The sequence below is a fragment of the Haplochromis burtoni genome, unplaced genomic scaffold (assembly GCF_018398535.1).
Source record: "Haplochromis burtoni strain Fernald_Lab_line unplaced genomic scaffold, NCSU_Asbu1 Contig_23, whole genome shotgun sequence".
NCBI lineage: Eukaryota > Metazoa > Chordata > Actinopteri > Cichliformes > Cichlidae > Haplochromis > Haplochromis burtoni.
Window position 1 is genome coordinate 1,991,305 of NW_024582384.1, and position 24,484 is coordinate 2,015,788.

Below are 24,484 nucleotides of genomic sequence, written 5' to 3' on the forward strand. Positions count from 1 at the left end.
ATTTAAACTGCAGGCAAGCAGGCCACCCGCAACCAGTGACAGATGGCTTCCCCTCCCTGAGTCTGGTTCTGCCAAAGCTTTCTTCCTGTTAAAAGGGAGTTTTTTCTTCCCACTGCCTTTGCCAGCACCACCAAGTGCTTGTTCACAGTGGATTTCAATTCAATTTCTCTTGAATATTGTAGTGTCCTTACCATACAATATAAAGCATGTTTCTGTGAAGTGGCACTCTATGTATAAAACTGAACTGAACTGAAGTTGTGATATAAACAGCCTCCAGAAAACCAATCATAAACTTGTATGCAGGACTGAGAATTTGCATCAGGTGTTTTCAAAAATGCTGTAAAAGAGATCACAAGGGCAGTGGAAGACAAGCAGCACACCATGCCCCTATTTCCTGTTTCACTTAAAATATTTGACACTATAGAACAACAGTATAACCGGACAATCAAAAAAAGTTTACAGAACATAGTCCGATACCTGATTCGGTTGCACTTGGTAAAGACCGGCACCTCAAACTTGACTCATTCATCAAAAACAAGACAAGGGTAGATTTCACAAAGTATTTCACTAAAGAAGCTAAAAGAAGGACCCATCCAAGGACCCAAGAAAACTGGAGCGGTGCTACATTAAAAGGGCGAGACAATCACTTCTGCCTGAAAGCATCTCTTCAAAAATATAAGAGCAAAAGTCATCTGCAGCCGACCTTGGAAGTAATCATCACAAATGTTACCAGGACGTGATAAAACGCAGGGATGTGTACATATTACACTGGTTTGGTTTGCATTGCCATAGTATGTTTACCTAAAAACGCTACCCTGCCACAGCTACACTCCAACCAGTGTCGAAATCAATCAAGTTACTTTCTTTTAGATGTGCTTTGTGGTATAGATGGTGAAGCCAACCAAAGTCTTTCCCATACAACTCTTCTCTGCAATTTAATACACAGCTAGTGTTTATGCTTTAAAAATATTTTTTGTTGAATCAGTATGTTAAACTTCAGCTTTTTATGAGGAATAACTACAGAGCAATATCTAAACCATTGGTGTCAAAAATAAGGCCCAGGGGGCCAGAATCAGTCTAGCAAATACTCCAACCTGGCCCACTGGACAACTTTGGAAAATGTAAAGGAGGGCATAGCATTTGGACTTTTAACTGTATTTCCATATATTTTCAGCCGCAGGGTTATGGCTGAATTCCAGTGGAATGACGGTAATAGATGTTCCAGCCATGTGTTCCAGCCCTAAACCTAACCTTATCCCTAACTGTAACCATAACCTTATTCCGAACCTTAACCAGCAGTTAAATGGCGTAAAGTAGTGTTTTCCAAAGCGATTTCAAGAAAATGAACGAACATGTGTAGATTGAGTCCAAACGGTTCTTATATGTTCTCCTTTTTCCGATGTCGTCATTTAGGAACGCGTTGGGTACCCAAAAGCATAAAATGTTGACGATTTGTCACCTGGCGTAAAATATTAAGCTTAGGGAGTGAGAATGTGTTGATATTTTACAGCTTTTCCTATTGATAGAGAACTCTCCTGTGGTCATTCATACCACACCAAAGTAAATTTGTAACAGATTAAAAAAGCAATTAAAATAAAGACATTTTTTCCCTCACTTTGTCTGAAAGGTGAAAAGTCACGCGGCTGCAGCCTTCTTTGTGCACCAGCTTAGTGATTTCACTATACATATTAATAACAATAACAAAGAGGAAGCAAGACACTTTTCACATCCTGTGTATATAAAAATGGAGTCACGGAAACATTTAAAAGGAAAAGAGTTTTACCCTGAAAACTTGTATCCTGCCCTCTGCTTTGAACTTCTTACTAATGTGTTTGCTACATAATTATGACCCGAGAAAAACTGATGGTATCCAGCAAGGACTTTGATATTACAAATTTGCATTTAAAGAGAGATGACACTATCACACCCTCTATCTTCTCTGTTTACTTTTCTGAGCCTTCTGCCCTGTAAATACTAAATGCAGCTGAACATTTAAACATTAGATTAATTAAAATGCGCTGAATTGCTATCTTCACATCCCTGTTGTGTTGATGTCAGAATTAAACTGTTGGGCTTCCTCATTCTCGGATGATTTCTTTAAAAAAAAAGGTAACAAGATCTGATTTGTTTCTTTATCCTGGTTTCTACTGGCAGCTGTTAAAAGCAGCAGGCTTTGCATAATGAGTCGGTCCCTGTGCCTGTGATCACCAGCATCTCAAACACACACACACACACACACACACACACACACACACACACACACACACACACACACACACACACACAGCTTTTATCACTGACCGGCTCGCTCCTGTCCGTACACAGACTAATGACTTTTCAGCAGCATTAATGGGCATATAAAGGACGAGGGACATCTACTTTAAACGGCTATGTAAAGCCGAGGAGCTGGGGCTTTGGTGTGAGGCTGCCTTCCAGCTTCTATGGGCTACGTTAGATTGATCGCAGATCAGATGCAGTCTTGTATTGAATGGGCTTACTGAACAGGATGGAAACCACCTCTCTGGAGAGAAATAGGAGAGAGAGGAGGGACAAGCTGCACAAGCATCCTGCATTATTGATTATCCAGCAGGGGAATTCCATGTTGAAGGTGAGAATGAAGGCACGCAGGGACACTACACAGCTAATTTCTTATCTCCAGACTGTAGCAGAGGTGGCGTTTGCAGTCCTTAGATTAGAGAGGTGCGCAGGGAAATAAGAGCATTGCCTTCTTTGCTACAGCTGCATTACACTGAGGCCCTGAAGGCTAATAAGCCTGTCAGTCAGATGTTTGCACCCTGAAGCGACAGGGCACTCTGTAGAAGCGAAGTTTGCAGACTCGTGGACTAGAGAGAAGAAAAAGCTCACCTTCAAAAGGACACCTTGGGAGCACAACGCCTTGGAGGACGGGACAGGAAGTGTCGTCAAGCCTTGAAAATGTTAAGTGTGTGGTAAAGAATTTGAGAGGCATGAATTCCTAATGACAAATGGGACTGTAATGAGATATAATGAATGCATAGCCAAACAGGCCAGAAGAGCGGACGATCTGTCTGTTCTGCTTTCCATTCAAAGCGAGGAGATGAAACCAACAGCACAGTCTTTAATTGGAATCCAGCCGTGAGCTGCTACAGTAGTTCCTCAGAGCCGCACCTGTGCACTGATATCTTACACCGCTGCGTTACTGTTTGCAGTGTAATCTTCTCAATGTAGCTTCAGCTCTGGCTGTGGTTCAAATGATGTTGACTGTACAGCGGTTACAGGAAATTACACTGAATGAAAAGGCGTGTGAACAAAGATCGGCAGCAGATTAAAATATGTGCAACGACAGGAAATGTAAGCAGTACAGTAAGCACAGGTTTTCTTTGAACCCCCTCCTTCCATAGCACTCTTCTCCCTAGGTGTCCTGTGTGCAGAAGGTAACAGGAAGTAAGGGTCTAAGACTTTAGTTCATTTCAAGTGATCCACAAATAGCCAGAAACAAATTTTTCTTCAGCTGTTTCTCTTTATTATTTTTTCATCCACATGTTATTGCTGTTAAGCTCCCTGCCACGTGTAATGTTGGGAAAAGCCTGATTTCTGTGTTTTGCCTGTACACCTGCAACTTTACACTCCCCCCCGTGACCTTGTGTGCTTTACCCCTCATCTCCATTTATATTCACTTCTACTCGCAGAAGGTGGCACTTTATTCGACACCATTAACAAAGCAACAGAAACCTTATAAACGTGAAGTTAAACAGCTACTGCTTTTCATCGTCCATCGTTCCGATTATTATCTCTAGCATTTTCTTCAACATTTTATGATTTCATTTATAAAATGTCAGACATTTAAAGTAACTCAGTTTATTGAATTTTTCAATCTGGTTTGATCTATGGTGGTACATTTTGGCATTTTCATTTCAACTTCATACAATTATTTCTTTTATAACTAAACTGTTGGGATGAGAGTGCAGTTTGATTCACTTTAAACTACTCGAGGTCCTTTTCTCTCGATTGAATGCCAACAATGTTCCCACCGTTTAGGTTAATTCACCCTGAAAACGAAAGCAGATTTGTTGGGTATTCAAGATTTGACAAAGATAGAAGCAAAGAAGAGAAAATCCATCTGCCAAGCTGTCTTTCTCCAAGGTCCTCTCTGATTCCCCAATTATCTTCCCATTCAGTATCTTGTAACAGACTCCCCACTCAGACGGGCGCAATCCATTACTTTCACGGTCATTAGCTTCATGTCGAGTTTCTCAAAAAGAAAATGCTTTTAATTCAAAAATCCCCTTTGGTTTTAAAGGATTGCATCCAAAACAAATCAATTGAATACACGGAATACCTGCAGACATTCCACTCATTTTCCCAGCAGTGCTTTAAGGCCCACGAAATGCAAGTAAGAAAAAAAACATTCTAAAACCCACTAACCTCTGAGAGTACAAAAACATAATGCACAGCGCTACACAGCTGTGCGCAGACCGCAACACATCATTTTCCATTTTTACTGACTTTCTTGTTCTTTTTTTTCCGCCCACCATTACCCGTCGGGTGTTCCTGCAGAAATCGAGGCTTCTCCCAACATCAAAATCACAAGCACTTGCATGGTCATCATGTATCTTTAGTTTGTACCACAGTGAACCATCATACAAAATAATCTTTTAACGTCGACTACTAGCAAAAATAAAACGTGTTCCCTCGTTGGCTTTGAATTCTACGCTAAATTGACTTTAACGGTGCAAGAGGTGCTACATGTATTCTGCTAAACATTCTAGTCACTAAAAAGTAAATTAGCTCATTATTTTATTACAAAAATACTAAATCTGTCCACAGGCTAATCAACTGTACAATAGAGTACTTTCCAGGAACTGGTATCAGCTACTGTGTGCCTGTACTGTGTCACAAGTGGGTGGAACGATTAAAGGCCCTGAAATAGAGCCCAGTGCAAACATAGGAGGGTCTGATAGTAAATATTAGATTAAAAGCTGATTGCAGAAGATGATGGAAGTTTTCCAGGAGATCAATAGCTCCTAGCTCCGCTGAGGGACGTTAGGGTCCTCCTGGCTGCTCTCCAGCAGCTCATCCTCAGAAAAGCTGATGTGAAGGCAGGTATCATTCATCGGGGAGAAGGGCAGCGGGTGGCCACAAGTGTCCGACTGTGAAGTGAGGGTGGGGGCTTCAGTGGGATACGACTCAGCGGCTGAGAGAACGGTTTCCCCCCTCTCCTCCACGGGACTGTTACAGCCACTGGAGGCTGTTAAAAATGTCCCACGGTCCCCGAACAGGTCGTCGTCGTCACGCAGGGGCGACAGCAGGGACTTGGTTTCGGAGCGCACGCCCGAGTCCTCGCTGGTGGAGCAGGAGCTGCTCTCGCCGTTGCTCAGGGAGTGGAAGTCACCGGATGACAGCGAGCTGGGGGTGATGTCAGGGAACGAGACGCTGCTGCTGCGGCTGGGGGCTGCGTCGTTAGAGGTGACCTCTGTGGGCGTAGGCGCAGCTGCGACCTCTGACCCTGGAGACAATGTCCTGCTAGCTCTCTTGCGGTTCACGGAAGGTGGAGGAGGGTCGAGTTTGGGGATTATCTGCCTGCACCTGTCGGTGAGAAAACAGAGGCACCGGTTAGTGAAGCCTTCAACCGGCTAACATGTTGAGAAATTCACAGTAGATTCATGAGCACATTTTCTGTTTTTTTTTTTTTATTTGCTTATTTATATTCAGCATAATTTTCTACATTATTAGTAGAAGAATGCACCTTGAGCCAGTTTTGCTCCATCAGTCACATTATACTCCATTAACCTGAGTGCACTGTGGTGTAAGCTGCTACTACACGACACAGTGACTCTGTCTCTGGCTCCCTGTTGTTCCGGCTGTCTAGGAACTTATCTACGTCCCACAGCTTCTCTGCGGGGGAAACGGAGGGACGGGCGAAGAAAAAGAGCCAAAGACTGCGGGAGGGGAAGCGTAAAGAAGCAAGGAAAAAGCTGCAGGCTTTCCCCCAACCAGAAATAGCTACATTGCTCACTCTGATTTTACCACCATAACATCATGACAAGCACCAGTGCTCACAACCACACTCAATTATAGGCATTCTCTTGGAAAATGATTCCTGACAAACATCCGATAACAAGCCTCACTTCCTCCCCGACTCCTCCCATTTACATTATAACTGTGGCTGCTAACTTCGTTCCCCCGAGAAATCTGGTCCGTGGGTGAATCCTGGGCTGAGTAATGAACTTATGTGACCTAATGATGTATTTGCCGTCTCCACACAAGGATGATGATGACAGCTACAGTAATGATGGGGAAAACATCTCCTGAGATAATTATCCACCATTTCCTACACTAACAAATGGAGCAGCACAACGTAGCACAGGAAGGTAAAAGTCAACCTGAACTCCACTGACTCCAAAGGCACAGGGGGGTATCATTAGTAAGCCAGTGTAGCTGTGGGGATTGCAATGCAGATGAAGAAAAATGTAGCAATGAAAGGGCCGGCATTCAAAGGTTGTGGTTCCCTGAGAATGGAGCCGACTGCTTTAGGATCCCTCGACTTTTCCTCAAAGGACAGCATGTGGTAACTTTTTTATTTTCAGTTAAATGTATTGGAAACTGTTTTTATGGACTGACGCAAAATGTGGCACCTGCATCAACGGTGGCCACAGGCTGAGTTTTAATGAGGTTAGCAGGTTAACATTTGTGGTTTTCCATGAAACGATGTTAAGAAATTTTTGGTGGAGACATTCATGTTTATACTCAAAGTAGCACACATAGTGAGCCCTAAAGGCAAATGAATCCACTTGATTCTTACTCATATTTAGCTTCTTTTTGGGCTGGTAGGTTCACTGTTCACGCACAATCTGCTCATTTAACGGTTTGACTCTGCAGCAGGTTTAAATGGTGTTATTTTTAAAGTGCTGCCAAGTTGTGGCTTGGATTCCAGCTGGATTGAGCATCAGGCTATTTTCTTTTCCTCTACTTTCTGTCACTATTTTGATTTAGCACTACTCTGGAAGACCAGGACATACAACTGGGATTGGGGTTGTCAACAGAACAGATACTGCTGATATCTTTCAATACCAAAATTCTGAAAATGTGACAGTACTTTTGTGTTTTTGCCTTAAGTACTGTAGCAGGCCTTTGTACTGAAGCTGTGAATCTTCTGGAACTGAACGAGATGAAATATGCCAGGAAGTGTTTTAGTTTATCCTCACTTGCTAAAGAAATAAAACAGGAACACACACAAGCACAGGATAAACTACACTTGGAAGATTGTGACTAGTACAGCTGCTGTAATTGCTTTGCCACGCTCATTAATAAGAAGGCTGGTATGGAAGTACTTAGTATTCGAGGTAGATGACCAACCAATTCGTCAACCAATTCGCCAAAGGCAAAATGTAAAAATGCTGTCATGTCATTGCAAGGGACGAGGAATGGTTCCAATACTTTAGCGAACCACTTAAAACAACTGACATTCAACAGCATCCAAAGTTAAGTCAGCTATAGTGCTGATTGGCTAAATTAAAGTAAATTATTGCTTCAATAAATGCTTAAACTAATGTTAATGTATATAACATTACAACTTCTAATATTAACATTTTAAATAAATACTCTGCCAACACCATGTCTGTATTTTAAAGTTACAGTGTGTAAAATCTCACCACTAGACGTCAGTAGATTTCTTTACCCTTCCCAATTCAAGAGCACAATCCTAGCTATGGTGGCCACCGTTTATTTGTATTGAGTGTCAGTCTGCTAACCCTTTCTGCTGTGAGCGAAACTTTGACATTTAGCAAATAAGCTCTCATACATTATGAGAATGTAATCAAGTTGTTTATCAGAGCGAAAGTGTGATTTGTAACATACATGAGCCTAACATTAGCTGGCATGACGTTAGCTTATAACCAGCTGTTGTTGCTGGATAAAACATGTATTATCCTTCACATCTTGAGTCTGAAGAGCTAATTTAAATTTTATTATTATGTAACATAACAGCTTTCATTCTATATTATGTAGAGCTACAGAGTGTTAGTGATTAAACAGTAGATACTTTAGCAAGAAAATACTGAAAATAGGTCACTGAACTTTAAAAATCCAATGCTCAGTTAGTCCCGTTAGGTGTACAGAATACAAGATGAGCTAAGGACTGGGGTCAGACTTTTGACTGTGAAATGGCCCACAGTAGCCCACAGTGATCAAGTCGTCCAGTGCTCATTATCCTATAAAGTTGTACAAAGTCAAGTGATTATTATGAGAGTACCTGCAATGACAGTACAAACACAGTTCAAAAGAGAACATGAGTGCTTACTTCTGGTGTATCATTTGATCAGCAATTAGATTCAGTTGATTTCACTGTGGATTTATCTTTTTTTCACAATGCAGCTGGAAAACTACTACTTCCACTACTTCTAAATTGAGGCAGGGCACAAAGACAAGCACAGTCACAATTCCCGGCTGATCCCAAGCTAACCAGCAGCAAATGACTCCTCAGCAATCTTCTACGCATCCAACTGGAATCTCATATAGGGTGTGATATTAAAACTAGTTTAGTTGTTGTGCATCTGCCAGCTGCTTTGGATTCCACCCCAGCTCCTCCCTTAGTGCTGTGTGTGACTTAATTGTCATATTGGTCAGTGACTGCCACTCGGATCTGTGCTGCAGGTCTTGCTGCTGCTATGGGAGGAATGTTCCCGGTTGGCCTTTCCACGTTTCATAAATGCTGATTAATGTAAATTAACTCTGATGTAAATACAGTTCTGTTTTGACTGTAGTGGTCCTGACTGAACTTGATTAATTACAAGATTTCTGATGGTTTCTTTAATAGCTGCTTGTCACACATGCAGCAGAACAGTACGTGAGACCTCTGGTGCTTTATGGCGGTGGATGGTCTTCTCAGATTCTCTCGGTAAATCAAAACATGCATGTGACAAAAACACATACTCACACTCTAAAATATCTCACAGAGCCGACTCTAACAGATCGAGTCTAAGACAGGTACATAAAGATGTGCCGCTCCTCCAGCCCTGCTCTGACAGTTTTACAGCTCAGGCCAAACCTCCACAGATAAAATAATACCACGTCTTGACAAGAACGTTTCCTCTCTTCTGGCAAAACCGGGAGAGACAAAACAATCCAACAAAAGGTGGAAAACAGAGACAAAAGTGCTGTGCATAAAACATTTGTGACTCATTGATTACCTCAATGCTAATGCGGCTTCTAAATTTGCAGAAGCACATTTGAATGTAAATAGAGGTTACGCAGTCATTAGCAGAGAAATCACTGGCGAGACCTACGCACGAGCCAGCGAACACCCACACTGTTCATCCACTGCATGCACAGCCTCATGCTTGTGCCACAGACACATGCTCCACATGCTGGTTACCATGAGTAATACTCACATAGAGGGAGGAGAAGGGGCAGAGAAGAGGAGGAAGAGGAAGAGAGGAAGGGGGCTTAGGCAGTGGCAGAGAGCTCCCCGGGCTCCCAGGGAGAAGCAGGTTGGTGCGGTAAACGATGAGAGGGATGGGGATGGGGACAGGGCGATGAAAGGCATGAGCTGGGGGGGTTTAAGGCAGTGGCTGATGATATCTCGTTAGGAAATGAGGGATGGTTAGAGGAAGAAGAGGATGAGCAGGAGCGGGTCCTCACACCTGTACCAAAGAGAGGCCACAATTAGACGACAGAGAGTCGGGGAGCTATGCATGTGGAAGGAATAACAGCTAAAAGGTTTTGGATTTGAACATTTCCATCATTGGTACCCTCCGTGGTAATATCTAATACCACACAGTAGCAGACAGGAATGGAGATATTCGGTCGAGCAGCTGGGTGTGGAAGTATTTTCCCCCATTCTAAACTCAGCTTCAACAAGTCAATAATAACTTCGGTGTTACATAAGGTGGAAACATGCACTTCCCTGACTAGAGCAAAGGTTTTTCCATCAGTCTGACTTGGTGCGTGGCGCTGAATACAGCTGCAAATGCCAGCAAGAGGTGAAAATCAGAGAGATAGTGCATTCAAAATGCTTTGTGGAAAATATGCATTTTACAAAAGTCACCTTTAGCTGACCTGAAATCCAAAGGTAGCATTGCAAAGTACTGCATGACCTCAATTCCAAAAAACCTGGAGTGTTGTGTAAAATGTAAATAAATACACAAAGCAAAGCTCTGCAAATCTCACAAACCCATATTTTACTTGCAATATAATGTGGAAAACATAACCAATGTTTAAAATGAGAAAATGTACCAATTTAAACAAAAAATAGGGTCATTCTGACGTTGATAGTAGCAACACGTCTTTTAAAAAAAGCTGTGAAGTTGGGAAGGTGCCATGTTCACCATGGTTTAACAATGCTCGATAAACATCTGGGAACTGAAAAGACCAGGTGCTGGACTTTTGGGAGAGGGATGTTGTCCCATTTTATTTGTGATATATGAATCTAACTGCTCAACAGTCCTGGGTCTTCTTTGTCATCATTTTTATTTCATAATGGACCAAATGTTTTAAATTAGTAAAAAGTCTGGACAGCAGGCAGGGCAGCACCTGGACTTTTCAACTACAAAGCTGTGCTGTTTAATAGCTGCAGTAAGCGGTTTAGGATTGTCTATCTAAAATATGAAATGCCTTCCTTGCAAAACCTGTTTGCACCTTTCAGCACTCATGATGCTTTTGGATGTGCAAACTGCAAATTATGCAGGCAATAATGCACCCCCAATACAATCAGAGATGCAATTTCTATTCTTTACTCCAGAGAATGCAGTGTCCACGTTTTCCAAAAATAATTTCAGTTTGTCCAACCGCAGAACAGTTTTACAGTTTAATTTAGTCTATTTGAAATGAGCGTTGGTTCAGAGAAGACAGCTGAATTTCTGAGCAGTGTTCACATATGGGCACTTTGTTGAATGTTAGAGCTTTAACCTCTATTTGTGGATGGCAAAATGAACTGTGTTTACAGACAAATACTTTTGGAAGTGTTCTTGAGCCCACGCAGTGACTTAAAAGACAGAATCACGCCTGTTTTTAATGCCTTGCTTCCTGAAGGCCAGAAGATATGGAAATCTAGTATTGATTTTTATCCTTCTTTCTTACGCACAGAGATTTCTCCAGATTTTCTTAATGTTTTGACAATGCTATGTACTACTGATGATGCTTTTCTCAAATTCTTCACAATTTTACATTATTCTGAACTTTTCCACAATTTGTAGCACCAGGTTTTTGCAGACCAGTGAAACCACTGCCTGTAAAAACCATGTTACTGACCTGTTAACCTAGTTATTCCCCCCAACAGCTGTTTCTTTGTAGTGCTACTTACTTTTCCAGCCTTTTTGGCTTTTGTCAAATTCAAAAAGCACTAATACCATTTTACAGAATTTTGTTCGTTTATTTACATTTTCACAGCAATTCTAACATTTTTGGAATTTGGAATTTACTTAAAACTGAAAGGATTACTGTCATTCACTGTGCTGGTTATTCTGGCACTATAAATTACTGCATTTTTTCATGTATTGTAATCTGTAAAAACTGGACAGAACACAAAACCTTGAGGCCTGTCAATTGCCTTAGAACAGCAATGCAAGTCAACTACTTTAGGCATGCATAAATAATGTCAATAATTACCTCGCTTGAAAATAATTTGTGGTTAAATTAAAAACTTGCAGAGAAAACAAAAGCTGCTGGTGTAGCTACAGTAAAATATCTCCAAGCTGCTGTCGCTTTGCTGCTAGCTTTCTACATGCTACGTTAGCGATCCTGCTAGCAGCTAATGATGCATGGTTTGAACTGAAATGTGCCAGCTCTGACATCCAATCCAATCCAGTTTTTCGAGTCAGGACTGAACTGAGCTCACGACTGGACTCCATTAGATTGGATTGGTGCATTGCTACTTGGTGGCACATGATAAATTTGCAAAGTAGTGATTAATTTTCCTTCCATAACTCAAAAATATCACAAAAACAAAATATCTTCTTAATAAAAAACTTTCCACAGACAAGTCTATTACTTAAGAAATGGTTAGTAGATGGAGTACCAGTGCCTTTTCCCTGAATTATTTTACTACCAAAGATATGTGACAGCCTTTTCACTGTCTGTTCTTGAACTAATAAATCTCACATGAAAATAAACGAACAGAGCGGAGAGAGGAGCAAAGGCTTTTTAAAACATTTATTTACAACCTAAGTACACATGACTAATTTTTTAACCATTAAATAAAAAGGAACAAAGCAGTCAATCACGAAGAGAAAGAAGAAAAGAAGTAGGACGTGTAAACTCAAAGGGGACGCTGGGCCTTTGTAAAAGCATCTTGTTTTTCTACAGAAACTAACACTTAACCCCAGTCGAGGGTGTTGGTTAGATGTCCGTGTGGGACGTTTAAGTTTGTAGATGGACAAACGTGCAAAACTTCAAAATTCCACTAATTTTTCTGAAAAGCAGAAACCTGCCAATTTGAGTGCCTGTCAAAGCTCATTCTTACAAACTTTCCAGCTTTGCAGACATCACATTCAGCCCAATCTGAGTCCGAAGGCACGAATGAATCTTGCTGAAAAACTGTCAAAAAACATTACAGTAACTGTTTGTGAAAAACAGCATGCAAATTCAGCGGACAGTATGGGTTCTGCCCAAATGCCTAAAACCATTATCCAGTACGCTCCCATCACATTTGTGCAATCAAATTATCAGCCGGCGAGGTCTGATAGTGCAGCTCGGAAACAGAGACCATGATGTGATGAAGCAGCAAAATGAAGAAAAGATGGAGGAGAAAGGAATATCATGAGATAGGTCAGGAAATGTGATTATGCAACATGCAGTCCTGTCGGAGAGAGTGGAAGAGAATGCAGTGTATACAGTGCAGTGTATGCCACGGGAAAGTATGACTCACTTGTGAATATAAGCTGGCTACTATATGTTTCTGTCTGAGCTCTGTGTGGGCAGGCTGCAGCTTTTAGCAGCATTGTGGCTCAAGGGATGTCAATCTTTGGTCTGTCTACCACTTTGGTCCAGGTAGAGATATCTCACTAACGTATGGATTGACTCAACATTTTTGTACAAACGTCCGTGCACTCAGGAGTCTCCGCTCACTTTAGTCATCCTCTTACTCAGCTCAAAGTTGTGGCAACAAAGTGTATTTTAAGCCTACTATAACATCCTGTTTTGATCCCACTCGTGTTGTGTAAAGGTTGACTCACTACACGGCTGGCTATACACCGAACGCTATAAGTGGCAACATAAAGCACCGGGGACAGCTGGCGAGCTGAAGAACACACATATGAATTTGTAGGATAATGCGTGGTGATTTTGCATTAACAGTGCCAATAGATTCTGTCACTCTGCTTGACCAGTGCTAGATATGGGAGCAAGGGAGGGCGGGGAGGGGGGTAAAGAAGAGATGGGAGGGAGAAGATGGCACTGGAGGACCTGTCTAGTCATTCGCAGAACATAAAATTGGGCCACTCAGGCTGTAAACATTGATCCGCTGGGGAAATCCAGAAAACAAAAGCAAATGGAAGCAATAAAATTTGCTATGCAGCGGGTGGGGGAGGGCAGACACAGGAGGCGTCTCACTGCGTCAAAGGTAATGCAAAGGAGTTTGGCAAACGGGTGGGGTGGGGGGACACAATAACACAAAGGAGATGAAGTTTCCATTTTTCCACTGCCGCCCCCACCTCCCCTCTATTTTTCCTATGCTGTAGCAAATTTACAAGATCTGGCTGGGCTACATAAGCTTCATCACATCACCTAATCTAAACAGCAAAAAAGGTCAAAACTGTTTGTTGTGTATTTCTTCTGCTCAGCAGTAACCCTGACTTTCATCCCTTTTGTATGTCGTTTGTGTAAGAGCCGGGCATCAAATTTCAAGATTGCTTTTTACATAAAGATGATGTCACTCAGGAGAGGACGCTAACACAAGCCAATACAGGAGGAGGAGGATGAGGAGGAGGGTGGCAGCCAGAGAAAAGTCACTTTGGTGGTAAGTTCCTGAGCTACTTCGTCTTTTAAAATAGAAAATGTGGTGGGGCAGTGAAACAGCGGGAGCGAGAGGGCCTTGCATGCGAGCCGCACACTCCCAGAAGAATTCAATATTCAGATGGAAATGTACAGTAACAGGACGCTTCTCTTTGGAAGACGTCTGAGGTTAACCTTTGTTTTTTCTTTTGCTTATGCAAAAAAAAAAAAAAGATAGTAGCAGGGTAGAGTTTCAGGTTGTGAATGGATGTGAGTGGGGACTGGCTGGGACGAAACCACAGGCTATGAGTCTGGATAAGCACAAGCAATCTGCCAGGTCAACTTCCCATTTTCCTCCTTCACTGTTTTGAAATCATCTTAAAGATGCTCTGTAGAGCCAATTTAAGTGTGTGAATGAAAGGAAAAGGAAACTGGATAAAAAGGAAATTACTAAAAGAGTTTATCCTGACTGAGAACTCTCCTTGATCTTTTGTAGTAAAAGTTTAGAGCAGGAGGGGTTTTAAGAGCATTTAAACCTAATTAAAAAGTGATTATACACAGTAGTTCTATATATGTTTGCAAGGCATGTGTGTGTGTGTGTGTGTGTGCGTGCACAGGTATCACTGGGCGGCATACCAGACAATTTAGATGCCGAGTCAAAGGTAATGTAGTAAAAGCAATTCACAAGATAAAATGTGCAAGCGAGAAATGGAGCCTCAAGGAAGCCTGAAAAGCAAAACACATTAATAATGAATTATTGCAAGAAAACGATCACATTTACTGTCCTTATTCTCTCGATGTGTGGTTTAATGGCTTCTCAACATGAGTTTGTTTCATGAAACAGAAACACGAGGCCAGAGTTTAGAGCTGATGGAGTTTCGTGTGTTTCTCTTAAATCTCATTCCCTCTCATGAGCAACTCCAATCCCCTCTTTGTTTGTCTAACCCGAAACCTTCTCTCCCCCGTGTTCTGTAATCCCCTGACTGCAGTCACACTTTGATTAGCTGGAGGCGTTTTCTGCTGAGTCGAGCTGTTCCCCGCTAATAACACTGAAAGCTAGCGGATGTGTATGTCGCTGCGTAGCCTGGTTACCCCAAACACAAACTGACATAAGCAGCATGCATGGCCATTAAAGGAGCTTAACGTTCGGGGGAAATGTTCAGCAAGTTGGACGAGGATATGTGTGCTAAATGTCAATCTATACTCCTTAGTTTAACTTAACAGGAGAAACAGTTAATGCTGTTCAGTCCAAAGTTAGCAGAACCCGCCTGCTAGCGTCGTTAAAGGTTACCAATCCAATCAACTTCTTTGAAACAAAGTTCTGCTTGTTATTACTTTTCAGTTTTTTATAATACTCCACATCATTCACATTTAACTCTAGAATACTAGTATACAGAGTTAATGCTGACTGCAAGGTGACTAGGTCCTGTGGCTGCACACTAAGCCTAAATCCTCACCACTCTTCCACCGTGCTTGACAGTTGGAATGAGTTCCAATTTGATTTGTTTTTCACCAAATGTGCCACTGTGCATTAAACCAAACACCCCTCCACCTGTCCAAAGGAGATTTTTGCAGAATTCTCAAGATTTGTTTAGGTGCAACTTTGCAAACTTAAGCCATGCTTACGCATTCTTTTTAGAGAGAAGAGGCTTTCTCTTACCAACCCTTCCAAACAAGTCATACTTTTCCAGCGTTTTTCTAATCGTACAATCATGAACTTTAACATTTAACATGCCAACTGAGGCCTGTAGAGTCTGAGATGTAGCTCTTGGGTTTTTTTGTAGTTTCTCTGAGAATTGCACAGTCTGACCTTGGGGTGAATTTGCTCCTGGGAAGGCTGGCAAGTGTGTGGAATATTTTCCACTCTTAAATAATCGTTCTCACTGTAGGATGATGGACAACTTGTGTGGAAATGGCTTTATAACCCTTCCCAGATTGATGACAGCAACAATTGCCTCTTTGAGATCAGAGCTAATGTCCTTCCTCCTCGCCATTTCGTTAACACACACACTTGCATGCTCGAGACCAGCAAAACTGCCAAAACGTTCCCTTTTAGAGAGGTGCTCACACTTGCTGATGATGAATAAATCAAATGCATTTGATTAGCAGCACCCGGCTGCTAATTACCCTCTTAACTCCTTTAGAAGCAATGAAGGTGTAGATAAATTTTTATGCACAGCATGTGCATTTGAACTTTTACTAATTAAATAACTACACAGTGCAATATGGCATCTGTAGTTGTTCATCTGAGGTTGAATTTTACTTTATTTTAAAAGCCACATAATTTTTGTTCTTATCTCCTGATATTTAAAACGACTGATTGACTATACAAGCCGTATTTCTCTTCTGTCATCATGGACATGGGAGATGGATGAGCAAAATCTCCACGCCCCACCACTATCTGGTGGATACATCACTGCTGCTATTACCAACAAACAGTGCTATGTTGATCACACTGCTGTGAAGGCACAGACTCTGAACTGTTAGTGGCAGGGCTTTGCCTAGGCTAGATAGCCAAGGAATTTTCATATACCAAATTCCCCCCTCAGGCAACTGCATGTGATGTCCTCCACTCTCTGAATTCTTGTATAAAAGAATTCTCACTCTTGTGTATTTGAGGAAGTGATATGAACAATTTCCCAATGCTGGGATAAGCCAATTTGTTTTTTGTAATAGCGTTACAGCAAAACAGAAATTTCCTTTAATGTATATGTAATTGCTTCACTCCAGCCACCCAATATTGTCTTTTTCTTTACAATAAACATGAAGACAGCAGTCTTACTTTTCATCCATGCTGGCAGAGTTTCGGGATGTGAACGGGACAATCTCATTGCCGGACATCTCCTTGTCTTCCACAGCGCCATTTGCTCTGATGAAGGGGTCTAGGTCATTGTTGGCTGAGGCTGGTGGTTTGATGTCGCTCTCCATGTTAAGCAGATTGAGGTAGGACTCGGCACAGCCCACCTGGGTGGGAGACAGGGGCGAGGTTTCGAACAGCCGTGAGGGCGTGGAGGTGATGAGGTGGTCCAGGGTCTGACTGTAGTGATTCTTCAGATTTAAGGACAGGGACTTTGCTGATGCTGAAACTAAGCCACCTGATGACTGCTGGCCATCTGAGAAAAACAGAAAAAATGGGAGACAAATCAACAAGAGGTATAATGACACGAGTCACCTGTAACCAGCATGCAGACTTTTTAGAATAGTTTGTTAAGATTTCTAACTCTCATTATAGAAAAAGATCTGGTTGTGCACTGATCTCAGACCAGCCGCACCTGAGGTCAGCAAGATTTTCTCTAAGCCAACACAACTAATATAGAGACTGACAGCTCTGCCTCTAGTTAGTTTACCCATTCTTTTAGCTGAAAAAGAACAAAGAATAAAGGTGTTTTCATCACCTTCTCACTGAGAAGTAAGATATTGCTGAGGGGAAGTGTTTTTAATCCACTGCGCACAGTATGATTTATGCCACTGTGCGTTACACGGGAATGCGTGGGGGGGGGATAACACAGTATGGGGTTGATGCATGGTTCTCGATTTTAATTTTCAAGCCTGTATAAAAGCGCAGTAGTCCTTTCAACGTAAAATGTCATCTGTCGGGCTGGCAGCCACACACTCCTTTTCAGTTTGGTTAAATTTCTCCAGGCTGAATTGCTCGATAGTTTATGCTGAAATTTCATCTTCCATCACCACAAGCACAGATGACAATGCTGGCAGGCGCGGGAAATCGGTGAGTGAGCGTGGCTTGTGTCGTGACTTTCATCCACAGGCCGAAAAAAAAAGGAGTGAGCAATCAAGACCGCAGCACATAGACAACCTGACCTGACAACAAATTACTCAAAACGCAACATGCTGTTCTCAGCAGTCACCCCTCCAGTTGCCTACCGTGTCCATTAGCTTGCAGCTCCTGTTGCGGCTGCCCTGGGTGTGTTGCTTTCAGGGCGCGGGCCTCCAGCTCTTTCAGCTGCTGCACGAGCAGGGTCAGGTGTTGCAGCAAATCCCTGTTCTGCAGCAGCAGCTGGTGGACGCGGGCCTGAGCCTCGATACGAGCGGCGGTCTCTGCTGCCATCTGATCTTTCAGCAGCTGTACCTGGAGAGAGAACAAAGGCCGAGGTGTGTTTTGTTTGAGTGGGAACATTTTTGACCTGAGCGTGCAAAATGGAAACATAAACAGTGTTCTTATACATCGCACCCGGCATAAGCTCCAGAATTTTGCGGAGACAAATTTAGATTTACGTTACTTTCTATATTTATAATAACTAGACTGCAATGGGAAGTGCTGACATTCTGGCTGTTTGGGTCTAAGACTGACTAAGTGGTTGGTGCAGAAGACTTACTGCATTCAAATGTTTTGTTATCATCATTTGTGTGTCTATGTTTCAGCCCAGGCAGTGAGATATTAAGCTGCAATAACCGTCCTTCCATTACTGTGTCAGTTCTGCCCTCTAGTGGGACAACATTAATATGAGAAACACAGAGAAGCAGGTAATAAACTGTTTGTTGCTGTTTTCTCATTATGCAAATTCGGAATGTGCTCTGGGGTGAAGCAGAGAAAAGTCTACCTTATTTTTGTGCATTATCCATGTACGTTTCTAAATAGGCCAAAGGAAGTTTAGTCATTTTTGCCATTAGGAAAATTCACAGCATGAGCCAGGATCAACCTAAAAAGTTACTGGCAATAGCAAAAATCATTTATTTTAATTCTGAGTAATGAAATGCCATCTTTAAAGTGCCTCTAATAATCTGAAATCCTGCTGGTAGAAGATGATAATAAAAAACATAAAAGAATATTTTTTAAATGTTAGTTATTTATGAAGTGTGAATAGAGACATTTACCACTTAATATCTGACGTGCAGCTAAGTCCAGTTACAGTGAATCTCATCATAAAGCTCTGAATCTGTATTTTTATTACATGTACAGCAGAGGATTAAAAAGTATTCTGTACTTTGGGATTTTTGTGTGTGTGTCTAATGCTGTACACCCTGTAAGACTGTGTGTATATGATTCTTACCTGAGCAACAGCCACGTGTGTGTGCTGCTGCTGCTGCTGCAGCTGCTGCTGAAGAAGCTGCAGGTAGTGCTGTGATGCCAGCGGAGTAATAGAAGGAGAGCAAGGGCTGCTGGGAGTAATGCCTTGGGATGTCACAGTGAAGAGGGACCTTCGATCGAAGTCCTAACCCCAGACAAACAACACGGAGAGAAAAAAACACACTTATTGATGAAAACAGGCTGGCTTGGGACGAAGGTATGAGGTTCGAGCCTTCAGAACCCACGGAGCTGCTAGCTGCATGTCCTAGCTGCATAACATGACCTATTTATAGACCTTGGACAGATTAATGCAATTACCATACTAGCGGGATATAGACTTTCCTGTTCTGTCCCCAAGACCAAGATAGTCATCCACTGAGCTCCCGAGGGGCCCCTGCTGTAATGCCACTTCTATAAGCTATATGCCCATTACCATATGATCTTCTCGTTTCCTTCCATCCTGCCTCCATCTGTCCTGTAACACATTTTTAACGATTTTCCAGATGATCTCTGGTAGCATAAAAATTTCCTGGCGATATAGGGCATTCCTTAAGCAGCTTTTCACTTCCCCTCCTGCCTTGCACAGTAAGAAGGGCAGATAGGTTGTGGGTTTCTGCATCTGGGGTATTTGCAGTCATCAAGAAATGGAGGTTGTGTGTGTGTCTGTATGTGTGGTGATGGTTTCATGACAGAACATACATATAAAACATATAAAACATAAGATTTATATGTGTATAATTACACCACTTATTATTACTAAAATGAAATGAAATGAAAAGAAAATGCCACATCTCACCACTAGAGGGCAGGCAGAACACTGTAATGTACTTTCAAGTTCAGGCAGTTTTTTATGAGAGGCAGCTCACTGGCATTACATTAAAGATGAGGTTTTAGCTCTAATGTATCAATGTATCTAATGTTGCTCTCACAGGGTCTGACACTGACACATAGCAAGTCTGCTTTACCACATTTTTAATCAACTATGAGCAACATACTATAGTGATCATAACTTTATGAACACACCATTTTGTTCATTTTACACAAGAGCTTTTTTCCATTTTAGTCTCTAACATCCTTGCTATTTTTGAAGTTGATGGGAATTAATAAAAACAATGTCACATGCTTCAAGCCACCACTGGGATAGGCTATGGCCGGCACCTTAGTAACCAGTAACCAACAAAATGCACAACAAAAAATACATTTTGTTTACAGTCTGTTTTTTTGGCTAATTAAAATTTGAATCATCATAGTTAACACGGGACACGGGAAGTTAGCTAGCTAGAGCTAGAGCGCATCACCTTTGCAACTCTTTTGTTCAAATAGAGGCAAACAAGCAAACCAAAAAACAAGATGGCGACATAAGGCCCTGGTTTCACAGACTCAGAGGAAAAACATATCAAATGGTAAGAGGCTGATGGCAGACACTGTGAAACTGATTGCTAAAACTCTATTTGCATAGGCCTACAACCAGTCAGTGACCCATCCCCTGCCAGTAGGCAAACAGTTGCTGGAAGCTGTTGGTGCTTGGTAGATGAAATTGGTTTCAAAGAGGTACAAAGTGCTGTGCTGAAAAATTCTCTGTGATATCTTTGGTTGTTTGGTAGCTGTTTGCCGCAGTTACCCATGGTTTGGATGTAAGTTTGCATGTCTACAAACACTTGCTAACTGCTCTACGAGCGGATACTGGTAAAAGTGCAACACAAACTAGAAATGGAAAACGTTGGCCTTGAAAGTAAAAGCTGGGCACAACTTTTACTCTGAAGAGGTTTGTGTCAAACAGCGTGGGTTTTACTACCGTCTGCAGACAAGCTTTCTTTCATATGAACTACAGGCAACAAAGTGTTAGCAACCACAAAGAGCTTTTTAATCCAGTGCCCCCTTTATAAGCAATTTCAAAGCAATAGCCAGGAACCACTCTCAAACCAGTTGGGGAATACACATTTTTCACCAGTGACCAGAGGTTGTCAGAGGGTCCCTGACTCGTCTCTAGGCCTGTGTGACTGAGGCATAAGATGACAAACTATAAGTAAAATGGTAGTCTGCAAATCAGTAGGTGATCACAGTGGCCATGTCCATCTTTTATATACAGCCTATTGGGCAACAAATGTTCACTTACTTAAGAATTCTAGTTAAGGAAGACTTTTTTAAGGTAATAACATTTTAAATGTACATTATTAGCTTAAAAAAAGTTATGAAAAAGCTTCAAACTGATGAAAATCAGTGTTAGTAGTTGTCTAACAAAAAATACACTCCCAAAAACAAGCTGATTTAACACTTCAGATGGTGTCAGGGGCATTTCTGTTCATTTCTTTCCCACCCTTGTGGTGAGTGTTATCATCCTGGCATTCAAATACAGCCAGTCCCTTTGTCAGCTTTACTTTACGTCTTTCCTGATATCCAATATCTCTCATTATTCCTTCCCTCATCTATTTTTTTACTAGCTGCTCACTCTCTCTTATTCCCTCCTTGCTTATCTTCATGGTGCAGATGTTGGTGAACCCCTCAATGGGATTACGGTGGCGTTTCTCAGAAAATCAAAGGGAACACGCTGGGTTTTTGGGATTAAGTGTCGCCCGTACCCAGCCAGCAAAAATATTCAGGTTCCTTGCTCCTATTGCACTCTCCCTCTTTTAGTAGCATGATAACAACTGTGCCTGCCACACTTGGTCCTGGTGACAAATCCAAAAGCAAGACATCAGAACACACCAAAGCCTTTGCATCTTTTCCTCCTATTGCTCTCAAAACCATAAAGAAAGATCATTGTCAGCTTTTAATTTCACAGGGATTCAAGCTCTGCCACATGTTAAACACAATCTAACCAAAATCTATTATTTCCCACCTCATGCAAGAGTTATCAGGTTATTTTATGTCTACAATAGGCTGCCAAATAGCATCTTTTATTAGTCATGAAGAGCTGCAGTCAGTGATGTGGTCAGGTACTGCAGTAGATGAGAAAGCACTATACTGTACTTACTTAGTTCAATGAGCCATTTGGCAGTGATATGCCTAGATTATAGTATCAAAACACCACTAGAGCCAAAGCAATGAATCAGAGTTGATGCCCTGCAGCTACAAAGGTAGAAGCCGTTTGATGCAAAAATGAAAGTCATCATTACAGTGTGAAAGCTCCTGCCTCACCCCTACAGCCAGTGTCAGAAATAAAACAGGAGCTTCCACATGGAAAATGTGGTGGAAATATATACTCCCGTATAAAACACGGGCATTTATAGTACAAGTTTGTGAATGTGAAACTGCAGTGTAAGGGAATTTTGCATGTCAAGTTTAATAAAAGAGTTAGTACGCTTTCATAGAAGTACTTGGGAAATAGTCCCTGTACTCTCCGTAAGTAAGACCTGGCTTGTGCTGCTTCTTTGTGTGATTTTTCAAAACAAACAGACTTTTTGTTATAACTGAGATTGTGCTTATGAATGATGCCAATTAAGGCAGTTTTTTTTTTAGCTTGTTTCTCATTGTCGCATTAAATTGAAAGGGGAATTTTTAATCAGAGTACAGCATCAAGTCGGTTAATTTGTGGGATATGGATCAGGTGAGTTAGGGGGGTGTTGATCAGTTTCAGCTGCTTTGGTGTTAATGAAATTATCGACAGAGGGGGAACAATGGGACACAAAACAGAAATGGTTTTGTATTCAATTCAATTCAATTTTATTTATATAGCGCCAAATCACAACAGCAGTCGCCTCAAGGCGCTTTATATTGTTGACTGTTTTGTAGGTGGAGGCCATTGAAATGGTAGCATGAGTCTAACTCCTCCAGGATTCAACATCAACACGTGCCATTGCCAAAAGGTTTGCTGTCCCCCAGCACGGTCTCAATAGCATGGAGGAGATTCCTGGAGACAGACAATTACTGTAGTAGAGCTGGACAGCGCTGTAGAAGGTCCTTAACCCATCAGCAGGACAGGTATCTGCTCCTTTGTGTAAGGAGTAAAAGGATGAGAACTGCCAGAGCTACAAAATGACAACCAGCATGAATGTCTTTGACCAAACAATCAGAAATAGTATTCACGAGAGTGACCTGAGGGCCTGTCATCCTCTAGTGGGCCCTGTGTTCACTGCCTGACACCATGGAGCCCGACTGGCAGTTGTCATGAAATATCAGAATTGGAGCTAAAACTAGTGCCCTGTGCTTTTCATAGAGGGCAGCAGGTTCACCCAGAGTACATGTGACAAACATGAAAGGGTCTGGATAAGCCATGGAGAACGTTATGTTATCTGCCTGACTGGTTTGGTGGTGGGTCAGTGATGCTCTGAGGAGGCATATCTATGGAGGGATGCATACACCGCTACAGACTAAGTAACGGCACCCTGACTGTCATTAGGTATTGGGATACAATCCTTGGATCCATCATGAGATGGTGCTGTGTTGGTGCAATGAGTTCTGGGCTCCACCTGACAATGCTGGGCTTCATGTGGCAAAAATATGCACGTTTCTGGAGGATGAAGGAACCGATACCATCGACTGGCTCCCATGCTCATCTTACCTTACCTCCGATAAAACAACAAAAACTGCCTCTCTACGGTAATCAAATGAATGTATGCGTCCACTTATTGCAGTAGACTGTATGTGAACGAGGCTGTTCGGCTGGAATTTATTTCATTCTCTTAATGCTGGAAATGGGAAATAAACCCTTCCAGCTCTAACGTGTTGTCCAAATGTAATCGTGTGAGTTTGAAAAATAAATAAGATGGTGACATACAAAATGTTACCATAACTTCTGTGTGCAATACAGAGTAAGACTGATGGCTTTTCAGAAAGGGAAATATATCATAAAATAAAAACCTGTGTATTAGGTGAAATATCCTGAGCTTCATGAATAATAAAACAACATGTTTCTGTATGTTCATGTACCTGATATGTCAAACCTGTTCCAGCTTTGTCTTACAGTATCTTACCATGATGGTCTGTCCAGGCTTGACGACGTTGAGTTCAGCCAAGCTCTGGAGAATTTCGCTCACTGCCTTCTCACACAGAGAGCTGCCAGCTGCAGGATCTTCTCCTCCTCGCCGTCCCTCATGTTTGCTGTCCTGCTCATCTTCCCCTCGCTCTGCCCCCGTCAGTGTGCGACCTGTAGAGGAATACACAAAAATGTCCACATCTGGTACATGCTAGCTGTTCTCTCACATGTCCAACTTAAAGAGTAATTTACTGAACAAGCGCCTATCAAACAAACACGGCCCAAATTTATATAACTCAATAATAATGCTATTTCAAGCACACACATCATGAATAGCTCTCTTATGTCAGATAACATTTCAGTCACTTTGAAAATTACCCTCATTACATGCAACACTGGCAATCACCCAGTTTTTTTTTCTCCAGTACCCTGAAAGCTGTAATCATGGGAATCTTTCCCACTGCTTCCCCCATCCTACCTACACAAACTGTACTCAGCACGAGGCCTTGGAAAACACTCAAACACTACATATTATCTTAAAGTTGTTCCTTAGATTCATTTACATCCCGGTGTAACCAGTCATGTGCCTGTTACCATTCAATCACCGTTCTAAATGAATCGGATGGTGAGATTTGACA

The 24,484-nt window shown here is 41.9% G+C and overlaps 1 protein-coding gene across 1 annotated transcript in view; it reads right to left on the reverse strand.

Moving 5' to 3' along the window:
• Positions 1-2,343: 2,343 nt before the first annotated feature.
• Positions 2,344-24,484, reverse strand: part of si:dkey-34e4.1 (carboxyl-terminal PDZ ligand of neuronal nitric oxide synthase protein) — a 58,674-nt gene continuing 36,533 nt past the window's right edge. The window contains exons 7-11 of the mRNA XM_005917227.2: positions 23,845-24,017; positions 18,915-19,076; positions 17,788-17,992; positions 16,688-17,018; positions 2,344-5,565 (exon numbers count right to left, since the gene is read on the reverse strand). Of these exons, the coding sequence (XP_005917289.1) occupies positions 5,004-5,565; positions 16,688-17,018; positions 17,788-17,992; positions 18,915-19,076; positions 23,845-24,017 (1,433 nt within the window). The 3' untranslated portion in view covers positions 2,344-5,003. The remainder of the gene's footprint in view (positions 5,566-16,687; positions 17,019-17,787; positions 17,993-18,914; positions 19,077-23,844; positions 24,018-24,484) is intronic.